Below are 20000 nucleotides of genomic sequence, written 5' to 3'. Positions count from 1 at the left end.
CCAATGGAACTGTGTGGAAGCATGATGACTCCCATGAAGGAAGTAATGGACAAACTACTCAGTGTTATTGCATGTGTGGAAAACATATTGAAATACGTTTATTGTCAATTTATCATTATTTGTCTCTTTATATTGTGTTCCTTTCAGGATCAAATATGACAAAAAGTCCATCTCCATTCTTTTCAGCAATATCAACAGAAATGATTTGTTGTGGCTGTGTAGCAGCAGATAAATGTTTTATTGGAAAGGAATTTCTCTTTTTCCATCTCACACTTTGTTTACTTTCCCTTATTTTAGAAACAAAATGAATGAATACTCATTTCATTCAGTGTACTGATGCATATACAACATATGCAATAAGTAGTTGGTTTATATTCGGTACCATGTTATATTTCCACTCTTGTCCACAAGAGGATGCTGATGCACCACACCATACTGAGGCTTAAATTCAGCCACAGTAATCAATTATTTTTAAATACGATTGACTCAAAAGGTATTCAAAAATTTTAATCAGTATAAATTTAAAAAAAAAACCACCACATTGGTGCTGAACATTCAATATCAACACAAACCAAAATAAAAATGCATAGCTGATTCAAGATATTCCATAAAACAGGATAATTTAAATTGATAATCCAAACATGAATGATCCATTTTTACTATATACAGAAACTTTTAAAATATTACAGTTTGTCCACATTCTTTCTTTATACAACTCCATGTTTGAAAAGTTTTCTTTTTGTCTTTTTTTATGAGTTTAGGGTTAGGGTTGCTGAGATCTGAAACATTTCTGAAGTTCATTTAGAACAAAATAACTGATCTTAGACCAGTTTGCATATATATTTCTCTCTCTTGTGATGCATACTACAGTACAAAAACAATTGATGGCCAGTTGTGTTGTTTTGACAGTGAGCCTTATGGTTTCCATTGTTGTTGCTTCTGCAACTTTATTTACATTTAAACAGTACTTTGTGCATTTGCATATGATCAGAACTTTGATATACACCATTAATAAACTGTACACAATGACTGAAGGTCCTTACTGCTCATTTCTAATAGCATTGGAATAAAATATACAATTCATTACAATGCAAGGGTTTGAGATGTTATTTTTAAAAACTGAGAATGAGAGGATACTAAGTTGAAAACCAATCTATTAGTTTTAGGTGACCACAAAAATGTTCAGCTTGTTTTTTTAAACCCTTGTGTGTTGTTCCATTTGTCCACTTAATTTGAAAATGACGCTCTAAAGTTTGGAATTGCTACATGTAGCCGATTTAATTATGTCTAAGTTATTGTTGCAACACCACCAGAAGTCACAAGGGAAAAAAGCAAGGAAAAGTCTAACCACAGACACTGAACAGGGACTGCTTTCATAATTTTTATGCCATGACTCTGATGATGATTAGGGGGGCCAGGAAGCTGATCCTATGAAAGCAGTTTTTTTGAGTGCAGAGAGAAGTCAGGGGTCTGTCTGTGTGGAGGACGAGGGGCTAGCTGGAGGACCATGAGGCTGGGAAAACTGTTTGTACATTTCCGGGGCAGCACCTGGCGGGGGCGATGGGATCGGAGTGTCTGGAGATGCTGCAGGGAAAGAAGCAAGGACAGAGATATGTTGTATTTTATTTTTTGGAAATTTTATTTAAAAAAGCAATATAATCATTTTCCTATAAAATGTGTCCAGCATGACCCCCTTAGTAATGGTTTCGGGATCTGCAATTGGCCCTGTGCATACAGTTCCCATCAATCTTATGTGTCCATTAGGTAGTGTAATATTGCCAAGTGCATTTTTTATTTTCCAATGAAAGTGTACGATATGGCCAATACTTATCAATTCTTGTAAATGTTACTTTTTAATGGATTTTTTCATGTACAAGACGCCCATTTATTAGTTTTAAGTTAATGGAAATGCATCTCTCTCTCCATCTAGAAATACAACTAGCACACATTAATGTGACATTTCATGAAAAGAGATGAATTGAACATGAACTTTAATACTTCTTGTGTGTGTCAGAAGGTTTGACACATACATACAGTATGTACGTGTGTTGCTATTTCTCAGGTTGTTGAGTATGTGGGTCTTACCTATCTGTGGAGTGTGTGTAATAGGCATGCTGCTGATGACCAGAGTGTGTCCAGTCACAGGGTCCTGAGCCAGTTGGGTGTGTGCTGGATGGTGCAGGTGTGAGACCTCTGATGTTAAGCCTGAACGCAAAACACAGCCTTGAGTTAATTGAACTATGCACGTCAACAGATTGTGGAAGTTGTTTTTACACAGAAAGACTGTTTTCCTGTATCTCAACACAAAATCTGTTATTTAATCTGGTGACATTTAAGGACTCGCACACAGTTACATTTTCCAAAACACAGATTTCACCTTGCACATGGTAGCATTTCACTAAAGCCGCCCTTATCAGGACAAAAATAACTATGGTAGTTCACTTTACATAGTTTTTTCATAAGTCTGTGATTTGGAGCAATTTATTTTTTCTATGAGTCTAGTTTGAGAAATTCATGCTAAATTTGTTTCATTCTGTGCCTTCAAAAGAACATTATGCAGCTCTATAACATGAATTGACCTGTATTAACATCACTCCCATGGAAAATAACTGCATTTTACAATACCTATGCAATATGTTGAAAAGGTAAAATACTGTAGTCAATATATTTTTGTGATTTATGTATTGAGTCTTTGCATTATTTCAAGTTTGAATGTAAATCATCACTTTATCTTAAGTTAGAAACATAGGTCTTTTCTTTGGAATGTAATAATGAGCTGGAGACCATCTCAACTACTGATCTGAGCTTCAGGCGGGTGGTTGACCCACACAAGATTCAATCACTTTTTCAGATGTGTGCACACAGAAATCCACAGGCCCAGATGGCATCTCTGTTCTTCTCTTAAAGACCTGTGCAGAAGAACTCACCACAGCTGTTTTCCAGCTGCCTCTATACTTACACGCTGTCCCTACCCTCTGGAAAAAATCCATCATTATTCCAGTTCCAAAAAAAACTTGACCAAATGAAAATAATGATTATAGACCTGTGGCTTTCTTACAGGCAAGGGTGGGGCACGGATGATGTAATTTACAGTATCACCCATTTGACACATTTGGCACATGGAAAACCTATGCATGCCTGCCATTTGTTGATTGTAGCTCTGCTTTTAATATGCATCAGCCCTATCTGCTAATCCCAAAACTGAAACAGATTAGTGCCAATCCTTTTATAACTAAGTGGTATGTTTCCTTTTCACCAATTGAATCCAGCATGTTAGGGTCAACAATACCCTTTCAGTACCCAGATCAATTAGCACAGGTGCCCCAGAGGGGTGTCAGCTCACCAGTTTACAAGCAGCACATTCTAAAAATTTCAGATGCCACTGTTATCCTCAGCCTACTGCACAAGAACATAAGTCCTTAAGCCTATTTCACTGAAATAAAGAGTTTTGTGCAGTGGTGTGATGCCAACCATCTGGACCCTAGGTCAGTGGGGGATCATAGTCCAGTGGCATTACATGATGAGCCAATCAATCAGGTCTGCTCCTACAAGTACCCTGTCATTCACTTGGACAGCACCTTCAGCTGGAAGGCTGTTGAAAGTTTGCATTCTCATTTGAAGCATAAATTATACTTTATAGTCAGACTCAGGGTATATGCGTTGGATCAGAGGATTATGTTTTTATTCTATCAGGCAGTATTAGAGAGCATAGTCAGTGTTATGAGATGTCAGCATGGTATGGCATCTCTCTATACAGTTAAAATCTAGCCCTGCTCATCTGCCATGAAGGTTATGGGAAGAAAAGAACACCAGACCCTCCAGTTAATATATGAACAGTTTGTTCTCAGACAAGCACAGAGTATACCAAGTATGAGCCCTTAAAATTTGCAACTATCGAGGCAGCTATATGATAAGACAATATATCATGTGTGATGTGTGTAGTATTTGAGTCCAAGACAAATTTCTCCACAATTACAGTGTATTGTATAATATAGTATTGTTTTGTATCTTATTGTATCTTATCGTATCACGTCGTATTATTATTATTATCGTAGTATTGTATCGTATCATAAGTTTATTTATAAGTTAAGTATATTTGACATCCTGTATGTTCATCATTGTGTTTTATCAGTTTCACATGTACACTTCTACATATAACAGCGAGACGTTTTTGTTTCATTATTTTCATATCTTTATAGAATATCTCTCTTCTCCCTCAAGTCAGGTTGTTTTTAGCATGTAGTGAAGACATTATTGGACATAACTTACTGCTTCAGTTCCACACCTCATCTTATGCTTTAGTAGTTCAGTTTAGTTTAGTCTAGTTCTATCATGGCCATACTTAGCATATTTTATGCAATATCTAGCTTTTTACTCTCTGCACATACCCTAGAAAACTTTAGCTTTATGCAAATGCAGTTCTGACATTGACCACTAGGGAGCTCTACTGGATGCATTTACGACCTTGTTGAAGGTCACCTTGTTTTTGTTCTTTCAGGTTTACAAGCACAGACATGGGCCCAGTCTGACCTCCCAGCAGCATCTCATGCAGCAGGTTGTCTATCTTGGCCAGGCCGCAGAGCTTAATGAACTGAAGCTGTTCGATCATCTGCCAGGTGATGCTCTGCAGGGTGGGCAGCAGGAGTAACAGCTCTCCAAAACGACCCCGGGAGTCATACTGACGGTCATTAATGTAGTCTTCCAGACTCATCTGGACCTGCACACCGACACACACAAGGCCATGTTTCCATTAGTGTAAGCAAACTGCACAGTTGCCCTTGTACATTGACTAATACATTAGTGAAAAAATGTGTAAAATGTGTAATATGCTGTTAAGTATGATAAACGATGAGAGTATAACAGTGTATATAAATAACCAGACAAGAAAAGAAGCTACAAGGTTCAAATGTTCTACTAACCTGCAGACGCATGGCCTTGATCTTCGAAGGATCCCGCAAAGACTTTGCATCTGTAGATTGGGAGGCCAAGTGTGGAAGGGGGGGGGAGATTAAATGGGCAGGAAGGTGAGGAAAAAATAGAAAGATTAGGAATGGAATTGAGGATATAAGTGGAATTGATGGAATGAATTTGGTCAAAATGGAGCATGAAGGCAAAATAAGGGGATTTAAGGAAGGGGAGAGAAATTGGGAGGGGGGGGGGGGGTTGGTTACACTGGATTTTGGTTACACTGGGCCAAGGAGACATAAAGGGGGTTTTGAATAAGGTAGCTTTAGAAGAGGCGTTTTGTTACATTTGTCACATTTGTGTAATTTATTTATTTGTAATCATTTATTTGATCAATAATTCATTTTTATAATGATTAACACCACCCCCAATCAACATATCATAACATACAAGTCATCATAAAACTCAAGGTTATCACTAAACCAAGAAGTGCCAAGCTGAAGTAGAGGTCATTTCCACACACGTGCCTAAAAAGCTTTATCACTTATACACCAACTAGACAATCAGATATAATTTCTAATTGCACATACACATGTGAATGGAGAGCTGGAAAATAGGGTAACCACACATGCCCAAAAAGAGTAAACTAGTGACTTAACACTAGTAACATTTGTTTTCAAGTATATAAGTCACAAATACCCCTGAGGGCTGGTGGGATAAAGCACTAAGTATTATGTTTTCTTGTTACCTGGGTCAAAGAAGATAATGGCTTTGAGCGCTGCATACTCATTTTCATCTATTTGAATATCCTGGAAGGGCTGGACCAACTCATCCAACACTCGATTGGCTACACGGCAGATCTCTGATTCAGTACTGTTTCTGTGAATCACACAGCCATTACCTGCAGACATGGAGAGTATCAATCAGTGGCTGTGATGAAGGGAGTTGACAGGGAGTAAAAGGTGTGTGGGTGTGTATGGGGTGAAGTGTGAGTGTGTGCTTGTGTGGAAAGGTGAAAGGAATAGTACTTTTAGCCTTGAGAGAATGATAAGTTGGATGTTGTGGACTTTTGTTAGGTCTATGTAAGGCTTTCAGTCAAGGTTGTTATGAAGGCATATGAGGAAGGTCCCTGCAAAATTTGTTTTTTTTCTGTGTGCTCTGGAGATGATAGATCTCTCTACAGTGTGATGTTGGAACATGCTCCAGTAATGAATAATGCAATTTATAAGAAACACTTTTGAAGTCATAAAGAAAAATAAACTTTTAGTTAATCATTCTCAGCTAACACAACATTTGATCAGTCTTCACACCCCCTGCTTTCACCACATATGAATAAGACGCCATTCTACTGGTCAGCACATACCTAAAAGCAGGAAGTCCTTGAATTGCATTGACCTTTTGGCGACCCCAAGCAAAAGGTGCTCACCTGCATGAGCCCTGAGCAAGCTCACCTGGAGACAAATACACACACAGAGTTAAACAAAGAACACAAACAATGCAACGATGCATCCTGTTTTGCCCTTACATACATCCTACAGTGACCATATTCAGAATGTACTACAGTATATCAATCAGTATCTGTATGCTAACTTTTAAACATCTCTAAAGCTTTAATTATTCTATTATCTCTATCTGCATTTGGTTATTTAAGACGGTACATTCCTCCATCCCAACTCCAAGTGCTATGACCAAACAAGCACTTTGTCAAAGCATCAAGCACACTCAGACCCATACAAGCTAAACACAACCAATATGGAAAGACCAATCATGAACTGCAGCCCAATTACCTGGTCATCCAGTGGTAGTTCTCCAAAAGCAGGAATGTATTTAGCCCATTCCACCAACACCAGTAACTGTTGTCTCATAGAATCACATACATCTCCAACAGTAGCAGATTTCTGCTCTGTTACGTCTGGTATTCCCACTGTTACATTGATCTGGAGAAAGATAGAATATAATGATTTCCTGGCTCACAATTGGTTGATTTTCCTAAACAAGCTCATGTATACAAACAGTGGGAAAATGGATTGTCACCTGTTGGGACAGTGATTCTGCTTGGGCCAAAATAGTGATGGGTGGCACATCTTGGGAGTCAGGAATGCTTCTTCTTGAGCTGATCCGATCTCTCTCATTTTGTACAGCTAAAATATAAAAGACAGCTAAAGTTACTGTGTGTGAAACAAAAAGAAAAATGTAAAAAAAGAAGGAAGAGGAGACAGCACCCCCTTAACTGACCTGATATCTACTGTCATCGTTTGCATGACAGCAGATACCAGGGCAGTTAATATTTAGGAAAATAGTCATACAGTCTGGCATCAGCAAGAGGAGTCAAACGTTAACCAGATCCAATACAGAACAACATGTTTGAATAACACATGATTAGGTGTCATAAACCTTTGTGCCAAGGTTATACCCCTCATAAATACACACACGCACACAGACACACTAAGTAATCAGCCACTTTATGGTCAAGTCAATTTCAACCATGAAGTAGGTTTCAGGTTCTCAGACGACAGCCTTTCCTTCAGTGGTACTAGTTATAGGTCCATACCTTTAAAAGGTAATCTCTAAAATATATAGATGTAAAATTGACACAAGAAAAACTAACAATGTAAACTAATGGCTATTTTCATTATCGGTTAACCTGTTGATTATTTTCTAGATTCATCGATCAGTCTTTAAAAAATGTCAAAATGGTGAAAAATGCCAATCATTGATTCCCAAAGACCAAGGTGCAACCTAAAATGTCTTGTTCTGTCCCAGCCAACAGTCCACAATCCAAAGATATTCAGTTTACTATACAATAGAGAACTAAAGAAACCTGAAATTCTTCACATCTAAGAATTTGGGCATTTTTCTTTAAAACAAATATTCAAAAAGATGAATTGGTTGGTCAGAGTAATTGATAATTCATTCTCCATATATTAATTAATTTACTAATCATTGCAGCTCTAATTCTAGTGCAGTTTCAATATAGTCAATTTGTCATATCATGTAATGCACGTAGCAGGATGGAGGTTAACTACCTTCTTTTTTCATGCCAGCTCTGAAGCATTTGTTGAGTCTGCAGAAACGACACTGGTTCCTCTTATCTTTATCTACAATGCACTGTCTGCTGAACCTGCATGTAAAGAACATACAATATAGTTTTACAGAAATAATAACAACATAATGTACTGTCATGTAACAAATGTAATGTGACATTCAAAATCACTTGACTGGGCTGACAGGGTAGTTAGAAGTAGTTTAAGAATATTTAGGGAGTATATACATATACACAAGATGATGTTTATATGCATGAACATAAAGAGTAATGTGAGTCTTACGTTTTTCACATATTCATAATGTAAATTTATGCATGCATGTTATAGCCGTGGGTACAGTGTACAGTGCCTCTCTCTTTATGTTAATAAGTAATAAACTCTTTGGAATTATATTGTATTTATGGGCATGAAAAGGTGTCTGTAGATTTGATTTGCATGATTTTACGTGTGCTGTCTTTATATGTGTTTAAGTATGTTCATGATGTATGTTCTTGTTCTCTGTACCTGCAGGTGTAGACGTGGCTCTTGCGTATGGAGCGTCTGAAGAAACCTTTACAGCCATCACAGCTAGAGGCTCCGTAGTGTTTCCCTGTGGCTTTGTCTCCACAGATAGCACAGTTACTGATGACCCCATCTGCACCAGGTAGGCTCGGCTCTGTCGGCATGTTGTCTGAAACACACAAAAACACACACCCAAGTAAATATACATGCATGTGCTCACATGTAAGTGCATGCTTATACTGTACATAGACTGGCATAGACAAAAATACAAAAACAAAATGGAAGCAATGCATTACAGTGTACATCCAAAAATGGTCCACTACAATAATACAGTTATTTGCTAGCATGGAACCACATTGCAAACTGCACAATTTCAACGTATTAAAGACACTTCTTTTCAGAATTTCTATGTGATTATAGTCACTTTCAAATTATTCTGATTGTAGAAAGTGTGTTAATTTCACCTCAGTGTCCATGGGTCAGATCTGTGTCATTACAATATGCCACAATATTGCCAAAAGTTATACCTATGCCACGTTTTTATTTGCTGCTGTAACAGCTGTAAGTTGTAAGTGCCATACCAGTTTAGAGTTGCTAAGCAGGTAAACTCATTCTGGCAATGTATTACATTACAAACCATAATTATCATCAGTGGTTGCATATTCACTGCTCTGTCATTGCATTTACCAAATAGAACACAACAAAAACATGACATAACATGAGCATGTGAAAATTCAAGGGAGGCAATTGCAGGGAATTCAGGCATAGCCACAGAAAGATGAGTCAATGTTCAACTAGTTTTCTGTTCATATGCTGAGGTGACATCAGTGTATCAGTAAGGTACGTGCTCGCCCTTCAATAAAAACTTCTTTATGACACATACTTGCAATTCCTACCTAAACAGTTTTATAACATTTTGATTTTTTACAGCCTCCACTTTACCCTTTTCTGTTCTCCAACCATTACTACGGAAATCCTTTTGCATAAAGTATAGGCAATAGACAAGTGGAAATCATTTTCCACAACCACTGTTAACAGATAACTGGATGCACACTGCAGGCCAACATTAAAATGTCAGAAGTTTCCACTGCATTTGATTAAGACACGTGGAATGTGTTATGTAAAAACTAGCTGTTAGTGCATTCTTTAAAAAGCAACTCATTTGCCTTCCACTGGTCTCACTTCTCTTCATGAGCAAACCTCTGTCTTACAAACTAACTTCCTATTACCATCTCACACAGTACTGAGGCAGATGACCTACGTAAAGGTTACAGACTGTTCTTGTTTGTCCATTTATGCCATTTTGATTGTGTTTGAACAAACTTGCTAGTTATTTGTTATAGAATAGAATATTTACAATGTCAGGCCCTGCTGTATACAGTAGTTTAATATGAAGATAAATGTAAAAGAGGGTTTAACTTAAACCTAAGCCAACTTAACATGCATTCTGAAAAACAGACATTTTGTGCTTCATGCATGTTGAGAATGAATGTGTCTTGTGTTTATATGTCTGGATGCACACACTTACCTCCTCCTCCATATAGTACCTCTGCATTCTCAAAGCCCAGTGTGCTGTATGATGGGTCCAGGCCTTCACAGTAATTGGCTACTTCCATATCTAACAGAGATTTACTCTGAAGAGCAGGGGGAAACTTCATTCCTGTTTCGACCCAGTCTTCTTCATACTACTTCTCTTCTCCTGTCTTCTCTTTCCTTTCTGTGTCTTCACTATAAAGTTTATCTTTTTCCCTTATCTGCTGGTCTCTGCTTCATCTAATTCTTACACACATGACATGGGAGATCCTTGGCATAAAAGATCTATAATCCTGTCTGATTGGGCCAAGAACAAGGAAAAGGGAGGAGCTGAGACTAAGACTTCTCACCTTATTGTAAATTACTTATCTGTCCTTCTCCCTCACACTTATCACAGGGATGGATAGATAATGTTGAAGGAGATATTTCCCTTCTCCCCTTCTTGTTTTTTTTTTAACCTGAGAGAGAATTCATCAGATTGCACTTTGTGTGCACGTGAGTGTGCAAACTTTTGTCTGCAGGTGTGATGATGCACATACATTTATGTGTGCGTGCGTGCATGTGAGTGTGTGTGTGTGTGTGTGTGTGTGTGTGTATGTGTATGTGTGAGTGAGTGTGTGTGAGTGAGTGAGTGAGTGTGTCCTTCCCAGGCTTCCTAATCTAATCAATAGTGGAGTAATAGCAGCACCACCTCAGCAGATATAATCTTTAAAGACACAAAGTGAAGTGGAAAACACAGATAACTCCCATTAACTCTTCCACAAACGCACTCCTTGGGTTTACATGCAACCCTCTGTTTATAATTCTATATATTTCTCTCAAAGGGGATAAACCTCACTGACCACGCTCCGACTGAAGCCTCAAACTTAGTGTTTGTGCTTGCATTTTGGGAATATTTAAATTGCTTGTAGTGTCATTTTTTAATCCATCAAACTAAGACCTGCAGCATAAACATGTGAGACATACTAACACTGACTAAGAAGTAACACTTATCATGACAACTTTATACTTTTCACACATTACAGTGTAAAAACCTCTTAACATATTTCTGAGAAGTCAGGACATCAAAAGTGGAAGTTAAATATACTGATAACTGTAAATAGCTGTCCTGAGCTGCCTCCTCTTTCAAGGCAAGAATGCTATGAACACACTGTAACCATAAACCAATTAAAACGTCCCAACCCACCCATTTTACATCGGGAGTTTCACTGCACTAAATCTTATTGTGTGTCTTAAAGGCAATCAGTTTGGAGCATTGTGTTGGAGAGGGTTGTAAATGATAAGAGGATAGTAACAGGGGAGATTTGATGCCCTACATCAGTAATGAGAGAGCCAATCAGAAAAGCACCTACAGAGTATGAGCAGGTTTGAGGATTATGTATCGGCACTGTAGGTATCAGAATACACATCATCACTAATTACCTCCTAGAGATGAATAGAAAGAGATATTTGTTTCCTGTCATAAAAAGTTAATTCAAGAGGCTGAGATAAAGGGGCTGAGAGATAGAAAGGAGAAGCAGGGAGAACTGATAGAGAGATTACAGTTTAACTACGCTGTGAGGTCAGGCCTCCTGACTCATCAGGCTTGAAGAGAGTGAAGAAAAACTGACTCTACTATTATGTTCACAAACACATAACACAGAAAATGACTGACACAGAGCATTGCAGGAAAGCAGATTATAAAGACAGAAGATTAAAAGTAGCAGGGGTAAAGTGCTGGTATATAATATTGTATAGGTAATTTTATGAGAGGCTATCATGCAATACAAAGAGAAAGCTAAATTGTACATGTTTTGGTGCTTTTTGGTCAACAGCAGAAAAAATCCAGTATTCATTGAAAAGTGAGAAGTATTTAACTCCATGGCCAATGATGAACTGGTGAAGAGCTTTATAGAACTCTTTTTAGCTTAACCCTCCCCTTTTAAGTGCAAGGACAACAAATTGAGTAATGATTGCCTTTGATCTTTTTCATGTCACATTTTTGAATACCTGACACACTACACCCTCCTCTTGATTTATTTGGTTTGTGACACAATATGACAAACACCAAAGCTGATCAGATGTTAAGAAAGAAAGCTCATGTTCACTAGCTTTGTTTACTTTGTTCCCTTCACTAATGTATTGAAAGCACATATTTCAACCATGTTTTGGTGCAATGGTGAAAACCTGCATCCATGTAAGTTCAACAACCTACAGGAAACACCAGCTCCTTCTATTTCATCATATCTACTGGCACAAACATACCTTAGAGGTCCACTGCTTTTATTTTTTAAAAATCCATATGAATTACAGATTCATAGAAACACTAAAATGTATTATGACTTCAATAGAAAGATAAGCAGGACATAACTGAGAAACCTTGTCGCCACCTAGCAACCAAAAGCTCTTTGCAGCCATAAAAACCACAGTTAAGAGGCTGTCTCTGTGTGAACTGGCCATAATACTGTCGCCACTATTTAAACTTGAGTTTTTAATAGTCACAAGATGATGATCAGCTACCCAACTGACTCCAATAAACCATCTTTTCCTAGAACCTGGGAGATTTTGGAAAATGTTCAGTAGGATATTATTCACTCCTAAAACTTTAAATGTTTATAATTACCAGTCAAAGATCATCTTTACCTGCATATGTGTGTTTTATGTATTACTATTTTGTCCAGTCTGTCAATCTCAGGTATGCAAATGAATAGAAATATGTGAAATTCAGAATCAGTTTAATGAGTAAACAAAACTTCTACAGTTACCAGAGGGAAGTTTACTTGAATTTTAGAGTTACATGCAGACCTAATGGAAATAATGTCAACATCTTTTCTATAAACCCATAATCCCTAATGGTATAACTGGTATTTTAATGTGTGTTACCCTCATTTATTTTCCTGTCCTATATTACCACCTACAGTATGGCAAAGTCTGACATTTGGTTAATGACATTCATCTTTAATAACAGAATATATCCAATACAGCAACTCACATTCTCAACGGTAGAGTTTGTTGTAAGGACAGTGTTTTGGATTGCACTGTATGGGACAGGCGCTATTATGTCCACAGCTTGTGTTTTTTTCCACAGCTTGTAGTATACAATACCAAAACTCATATGATTTCACAGAAGTCAAAACATTTCAAGAAAGGTATCATTTAATTGGACGTTATTAATATGACTGGCTACGTTATTTTAAATTACATTCAGTAGTAGCAGTGGTAAAAAAGAAAAATAGAATGCGACTGCAATGGATCTTTTTCACAGCAGACATTTTGACTTGTCATAGTAGGAAAAGCATAGGTGGAACATTAACAATGGCTCTGTTCCATTAAATGTCCCAGTAAATAACTGGTCCAGTGTGCCAGCATGCAACAACAGCAGAACTCTGAATCTGGCTAATCTAAATGGAATGCTGTCATTATTAATGCTATTGATTGTGCCGTTGCCGCTGTGGCATGTCAAAGTGTCTGTTGTGAAAAAAAAGTCTACATCATCTTCCTGCTTTGTGATCTGTTGCTCCATAACACTGCTCTTGTTACCTCTGAAGTCATTGTGCAAAATATGAAATGGGTTATCGCGTGATCTTTACAGCGCAGCATACGTGACAAAGTGAGTCTATCTTATCTCCTTTCACAAATGTCTTTCACAAAACCAGACGTAAAGGTGAGAACACTATCTCATTAAACACACTTGACAAAATGCAAATACCTCATACTGTATCCTGTCATTTAACAGTACACTAGCTCTAGTAACAGGACATTTAGCAGCAATTGCATGTGAGTGGTCGGGAGCACCGCCATATTACCACCAGAATACAAAACCACGTGATTTAGCAGAACAAGTCACCGTGCTAAACTTCCTTAAGGAGCTGCTTAAGGTATGTTTCACTTCTCACACAAATTCTTACAGATACTATTGATATTTTACCCTTCAATGACGATATAATTCACCTAAGTTTGATTTACCTGTGTTTCTGCTTCCGCCTGGGATGTGCATTTATCCAGGTGTACCGTTGTACTCCGTCAGTCCAACATTAGTCTAAGTGACACTGAGAATGGTAAAAAGGTAAAGGCGTTCAACAACATTAAAAGCAAAGGTTGGAGAGCTGAACGGACTATAATTCATGGAGCGACACATTGGATGGCGCCACCATAGCCCAGTCATTAGATCGATTTACTAAACAAACTCAAAGTAGGGTGGGGATGTTAAACAGTAACCCAGTGCCATAAAAACCAAAAGGAAAAGGATCACCAGGTGTGGGTGTTTGTGTGCATGTGTGTAAGTTAGCTATAGGGCCTCTGCCTCAGAGGGCAGAAGTTAAGAGATCCAAGACATTTGAGGTAATGTTTCACAAAATAATGGTAAAAAAGTAACAATTTTAGACATTTATTTCTCTTCTCAGCTTTGGAGCTGAACACTTTAGCTATGTACACAGAGGTCAAGTGTTAGCAAATACAATGACATAAATATATACATAAATAGATTTCTTCATTTCCAGCCACATTCAAATGAAAAATTAGCCTGAACCTTCAAGCCAGTCCCACAATATAACATTGCAAATTCCAAGTTTGAATCCTTTGTAGTTTACACAAAGACCACCAGATGGCAAGAGTTCATTCATTTTGAGTGAAAAAGCAAAAGGACATTTTACAGTCATATCAAAAGTTTTCAATATTTTCATACAACAGTACAACACAGTATAATACAGTTTTATCAGTGCATACATAAATCACAGATAACATAACAGTAAAAACATTGATAAAGCAGAGCATGAGACATCTGACAGAGTTTAGATGAGAGCTTTGGCTTTTCTACCTGGTTTTAAAGATAAATAGAACTACAATAAATGATCCAACACAGGCTGATAAATATCCAATGAATAATAATTATTTCATTATGTTTTACATCTTTTTCTCAATGATTGTTTAGGTGAACTTTTGAATTTTTGCATAAAGCACATTTCTAACATAAACCTACAACTGCAATAAGGTACTGTAAAGTAAAACTTAATAAAATAAGGCAAATTAGATCTCTTGACCTAATCACAGAAAATAACACCCACAATGTTCAAATAGCCTGTCTCGGGAAGCATGTGAGACAAGTTCTCCTCCCCAAGAAGGTGAGCGTGTCCAAGCAGTTGAAGGTGGTCAGACTCAGAAACACCTCATTGAGACTCTGCAGATCATCTAAGTGTTTTAAGTAATACATCCGGAACAAGTGGTAGGGAATTAGGGAGATCACCATGATGAGAGCAAAGAACATGCTCTTCAGCTGAGCCCCAAATTCCTGCTGTGAGGTGCATCCCTGCTGATGCTTCCTGTATAAAACCCGCAGGACATTGGCTTGGAGGGCTGTCAGCACAATGGCCACTATTATGATAAATATACTTATGATGTAGTTCACCACTATGGCGGCAGGACCTATGCTTTTGGCAAAGTGGAAGCAACATCTGTTGTCACTTGATTCATGTTTGCCATAAGAATAATACATTATTAAGGGGACTATGACTAGCACCACTATCCACAATATGGCACTACCAACTAGTGCATGAAGCCTCTGGATGGAGGCCATCTGCCCACCTTTGTTGTAGAATGACATGAGGCGTGTGATGAGGATGATCACATAGAAGATAAATGACATGTACATGTGGATGTGGATCATGCCACTCATCACCTTACACCACGGAAGGCCCAGTTCCCACATCCGGTTTGCGAAATAGTAAATCCGGAAGGGCACAGTGAGAAGAAAGACGAAGTGGGTGAAGATGAGGTTGAGCACAGCGATGGAGGTGATGGATGTTGTACTGGACTTTAAGATGTGCATCATAAAGCTCAGGCTGATGGTGCCGATGAGCAGAACAACAGAGTAGATGACTACAAGTGATGTGCAGTACACAGGACTTGTAGTACAGTTTCCTTGATTCTCCAAAGTACCGGTAACAGTAGGTGAGGAGTGGTTGGTCATCATGGAGGAAGTTGTGGAATTCATCTCGACTAGAGACGGGATTTGGGGGGGGGGGGGGGCGTTTAGAGGAACACATGAATTAATGGACTATTGAGCAGTGGACAAAAAAAAGAAATATACTTAGCTCAATAATTTGAACATGTGAGTAACAGGAATTAAAGAAAGAAATGAAGAAAGACATAAAGAAGGAACACTTCATAATAAACATACCTTACTGATTTTACATATTCCACAAATTTAAGGGATTGGTTCACAATTTTTCAAGTCTCTCCTATAGTTGACACCTTGCTGTAATCATTTCGCCTGTTCATGGCCACTAAGAGAGCCCTTTATAATGCACTTTCAATGTAAGTGATGGGGGACAGAATCCACAGTGCTCCTATGTTTCAATTTTTATCAGAGGATGATATGAAGCTTCAGCCACCTGAGTTCATTAGATAAAATCGATGTCTTTCTCAGTTACTGTTTCTTCTTTTTGTTACAATCCTTCAACAGCATCTGTACAGGACTGTCAACTGTGCTGCAAACAGCCAGGTTTCTAATAAAATGACTGTAACTTAGAATGATATTCAATAAATGTGACAAACTCATATTGTTCAAGCCTCATATTATCCTCAGAAAATTTTTTACATACATTTTCGCTCAAAACTTTGAATTTTGTCCCCCATCACTTACATTGCAAGCATGTTTTGAGGGTATCTTCTTCAGGTAAGTATGAACAGGAGGAATGATTACAGGCTAATCTGACTAAAATTAAAAAATATAGCATTAAAATATAAAATGAACACTGAATCAAAGAGTTTACTTGTAGATTTACTATACGTACCTTTTGGTGAAAGATGTATTGGTTTGTTGAGTTTTCTGGTATGTGCAAATGAGGCTTTAAAGGATTGTGTACGTCCTTTACATCACACGAACTCCATCAAAGCAATGGTTGGCTCTCTGACACTTTACATGCGTGTCTGTCCCCGCTGCTGCTTGGATAAACGTGTGCGTATATGCGTTTCCCCAAGTGCAAATATGTCCCAACTTTCTAGAGGTTAAGTTTAAGAGAATTAACCACGTGACTGTGTTGTCAGAAACCACCGACCAGTTTTGCATATTGTGTGTGTGTGTGTGTGTGTATGTTTGTGTGTCTTTGTCAGAAACAGGAGGTGATTGCACATACAGCACACCCACAGAGCTGGTTGCTTCCTCCTTCTTGTCACCTCACTGGATACGGCCGTTATTTAGTTGATTTGCTTAGTCTCATTTAAAACACATCTATATGCATGTTAACTTGAATACAAACTATTAAAACCCAATACAAAGCGATGTGGTGAATAACTTAAGAGAGAATAAGTTATAGTATCTAAACTAATGAGGCGAGCTATTAACAATACATGATCCCCCCATGATCAGGACTCATATATGCAGTATACTAGAAAAAAAAACATTGTATTTAAGCTCAGTACACTTTGGACCATCACACCATGTGTTATGTAATAAGATAGATGCAGATAGATGTGATAGATGCAGAGATGCCAAGGTTCACAGCTTCTTTTGCATTTTATCCTATAATCTAAATAAGAAGTTTAGCCTATTACCTTGATAATAGGTTTAATTGTGCTATTTTATACCTCTTTAATTTCCTAGGTCTACTTTGTAAGTCACCATTTTAGTTGTAGTTATTACAAATAACTTTCACCAGCAGCACATCAGATCTTACATAAGAATGACTCTCAAAAATTATTGATTTTTCAAACTGAAACATAAAAGTAGATAGACTAATAGTCACAGGTCACACTATCTAGTCAAAGTATTGGCTAACTCAAAAGAGAAGAAGTGAGAGAGGATGTGGTGACATCTGTGATGTTGACAGATAGAGCATGTTAAGCTCCTATAAACATCTCAGAAATCATTAAGTTTAAATGCACATAGCTACTGCAACTTGAGCTCATGGTCAAATAAAGTGATTTACTGGCTTATTCATGGACAACTCACCACGTTTCCATCCACATGACAGCAAAGGAAAGGCCCTTGTAGACACCTTGACCACAAGCGAAGTTAGCAACATTTATTTAATAATGGGTTTGAAATTCGTCTATCACACTTGTCAGTAAAAGCAATAAACATGAGATCACCATATTATCCGTAGTTATGTCCTACGGATTGACCTTTTGGAAAAAAAGATTTGTGAAACATTAAACCAGCAGTTTGTTTTTTATTCTCTGTTCAAAGAAAACATACTAATCACCAGCTTTTTGTTTTTCCAAATCCAACCCATGGCTACAGTTACCCTGATGTACAAACATGAACTACACCAACACCTGCATTAATTCAGCACAAGTACAAAACACAAACATTCCTGTTTCCATTCACTAGTCACAAAAAAATAGATAACATCTCTTCTTCTAAACAAAGATACATTTTAGGCAGCTTTACTGCAAATAGTATTATATATTTAAAAAATTATCAAGTTACCCTTCTTTGGTGGATCATGAATCAGCAAACTTGGCAAAGGCATGATTCACAGTTAAACATTCAAGTAGCGTTAGTCAATAGATCAATTATTAATGCACATTATTATTAAACAATGTGCCTCAAACAGAGTCTCATTATTCTTGTACAAAACAATACAGTGCAAATAGTACTGTGCAAAAGTCTTGGGCCACTTTTTAAATGTATCATTAAAACCATTCATGTAAATAGCAAAGGAAGTCTTCATTCATCTACATGGTATCACTGAGGTCCACAGAAAAAACTGTTAAGAAGAAGAGGTCAGTATTTTAAAGTAAGAAGAAATCCTCTGTAGGAGACTATGATTTCACTTCACAGTAAATGTTTCAAGCTGTTCTGAGAAGAGGACAGCATCTAATTAATGATGCAAGCCACCCGCTCTGCTAATGCAATCGAATCCAGCAGCTCCTTAACTGCTTAATATTTACTTTATCTATTAACTGTACTATACTTAATTATAACTTTAGCCAAATAGTGTAAGACTTTTGCAAAGTATTATATTGGATCCTAAAACAATACCTCAAATTTTAAATAACAAACTCAGGTTTAATAAGGCATATTCTAAATGAAAAGTACCCAAACCTGTCAAATAAATACTAAACATTTGGTTTAACAAGCAAATGTGTGGAGCGCCTCATTGCTGAGTGGTTACAGCACATGACACATACATGCAATGTCCCTGGTTCCAGTCCAGCAGGGGAGCTTTGTTGCATATCCTGCCCCAAAAATAATATTTAAAAAAAGTGTGTGTGCAGATGTTTATTTAGGGAAAGTGCATCTTTGATTTCTTCCACAGAGTGAATCTTCGTGAGGTGAGGATGTGTGTGACCACACTGAGTAACATGAGGAAAATGGTCATTGACATCACGATCACATAGTGGCTAATGCTGCAAGACAGAAAGACACATGTTTAATAGAAACCTGTGTGTGAGTTTATGCATTACAGACACTATATGCTTGTTACTTTACCTTGTGCCAATGTCCAGCCAGCTGCCGTAGTCCTGCACCAGGAAGAAGAAGTGCTGAGGAGAGGAATAATGAGTCAAAACAATGCATTAGGTTGACATTCAATCTACTTGGTGTAACAGGAAGACAAGAGTCATTTATTTTCAGGAAATACATCACAATGCACCTTTAATATAAAATATTAACAACATTTGTTAACCTGATAGGAGATATCTTACCAGAGCCATTAGATCAGAGATGACCAAGACAATGAGGAACAAACTGGAAAAGAATGAAAAAGACAAAATAACAAATTAAAGAAAACATTACAAGATCTTTAAAATTGGAACATCTAGAAACAACATATTTACTTCATGTGCAGCATGGATTTGCACACTATGCAAATGCAACAGATATAGTGCTAAACAGATCTGTCACTAAGAGCGAGATTACTGTAGTTTACATGCACAGACACCAGAGCAAACACAATTGATATACAGTTGACACAAGATATGTGACTAAACTGATTTCACAGGAACTAAGTTCACAAGTCTGACATATTTTCTCTGGTAGGCTGTAGTGAGATGTTACCTTCTTGATGAGAGCTGTGTTGCAACTTGGATGGTCTC

The 20000-nt window shown here is 37.6% G+C and overlaps 3 protein-coding genes across 5 annotated transcripts in view; all 3 read right to left on the bottom strand.

Annotated features, from left to right (window-relative positions):
- Positions 1-492: 492 nt before the first annotated feature.
- Positions 493-14104, bottom strand: hnf4g (hepatocyte nuclear factor 4, gamma). 3 transcript variants are annotated; one of them, XM_053342859.1, is made up of 11 exons: positions 13929-14104; positions 8454-8619; positions 7932-8026; positions 6940-7046; positions 6693-6842; positions 6269-6356; positions 5654-5806; positions 4920-4969; positions 4480-4717; positions 2086-2205; positions 493-1584 (listed from the first exon to the last, which is right to left on the bottom strand). In XM_053342859.1, the coding sequence occupies exons 1-11, from the start codon at positions 13957-13959 to the stop codon at positions 1463-1465; spliced, it is 1320 nt and encodes a 439-aa protein (XP_053198834.1). In that variant the 5' UTR covers positions 13960-14104; the 3' UTR covers positions 493-1462. The 3 variants fall into 3 exon arrangements, with proteins under 3 accessions (XP_053198834.1, XP_053198835.1, XP_053198836.1); XM_053342860.1 differs by having other exon boundaries at positions 4531-4717; XM_053342861.1 differs by lacking the exon at positions 13929-14104 and adding an exon at positions 9979-10371 and having other exon boundaries at positions 4531-4717.
- An 881-nt stretch (positions 14105-14985) lies between these two features.
- LOC128382334 (probable G-protein coupled receptor 141) lies at positions 14986-15927 on the bottom strand. The gene has a single exon (XM_053342334.1). It carries the CDS (start codon positions 15925-15927, stop codon positions 15031-15033), a length of 897 nt encoding a protein of 298 aa, XP_053198309.1. The 3' UTR covers positions 14986-15030.
- Positions 15928-18346: 2419 nt separating this feature from the next.
- Positions 18347-20000, bottom strand: part of pign (phosphatidylinositol glycan anchor biosynthesis, class N) — a 15421-nt gene continuing 13767 nt past the window's right edge. The window contains exons 26-29 of the mRNA XM_053342858.1: positions 19963-20000; positions 19611-19653; positions 19396-19448; positions 18347-19313 (exon numbers count right to left, since the gene is read on the bottom strand). The exon at positions 19963-20000 is cut by the window's right edge and continues 36 nt beyond it. Of these exons, the coding sequence (XP_053198833.1) occupies positions 19190-19313; positions 19396-19448; positions 19611-19653; positions 19963-20000 (258 nt within the window). The 3' untranslated portion in view covers positions 18347-19189. The remainder of the gene's footprint in view (positions 19314-19395; positions 19449-19610; positions 19654-19962) is intronic.

Source organism: Scomber japonicus, chromosome 21, assembly GCF_027409825.1.
Source record: "Scomber japonicus isolate fScoJap1 chromosome 21, fScoJap1.pri, whole genome shotgun sequence".
NCBI classification, from domain to species: domain Eukaryota; kingdom Metazoa; phylum Chordata; class Actinopteri; order Scombriformes; family Scombridae; genus Scomber; species Scomber japonicus.
The sequence above is the reverse complement of the archived record's forward strand: the minus strand, read 5'-3'. Positions and strand labels throughout refer to the sequence as shown.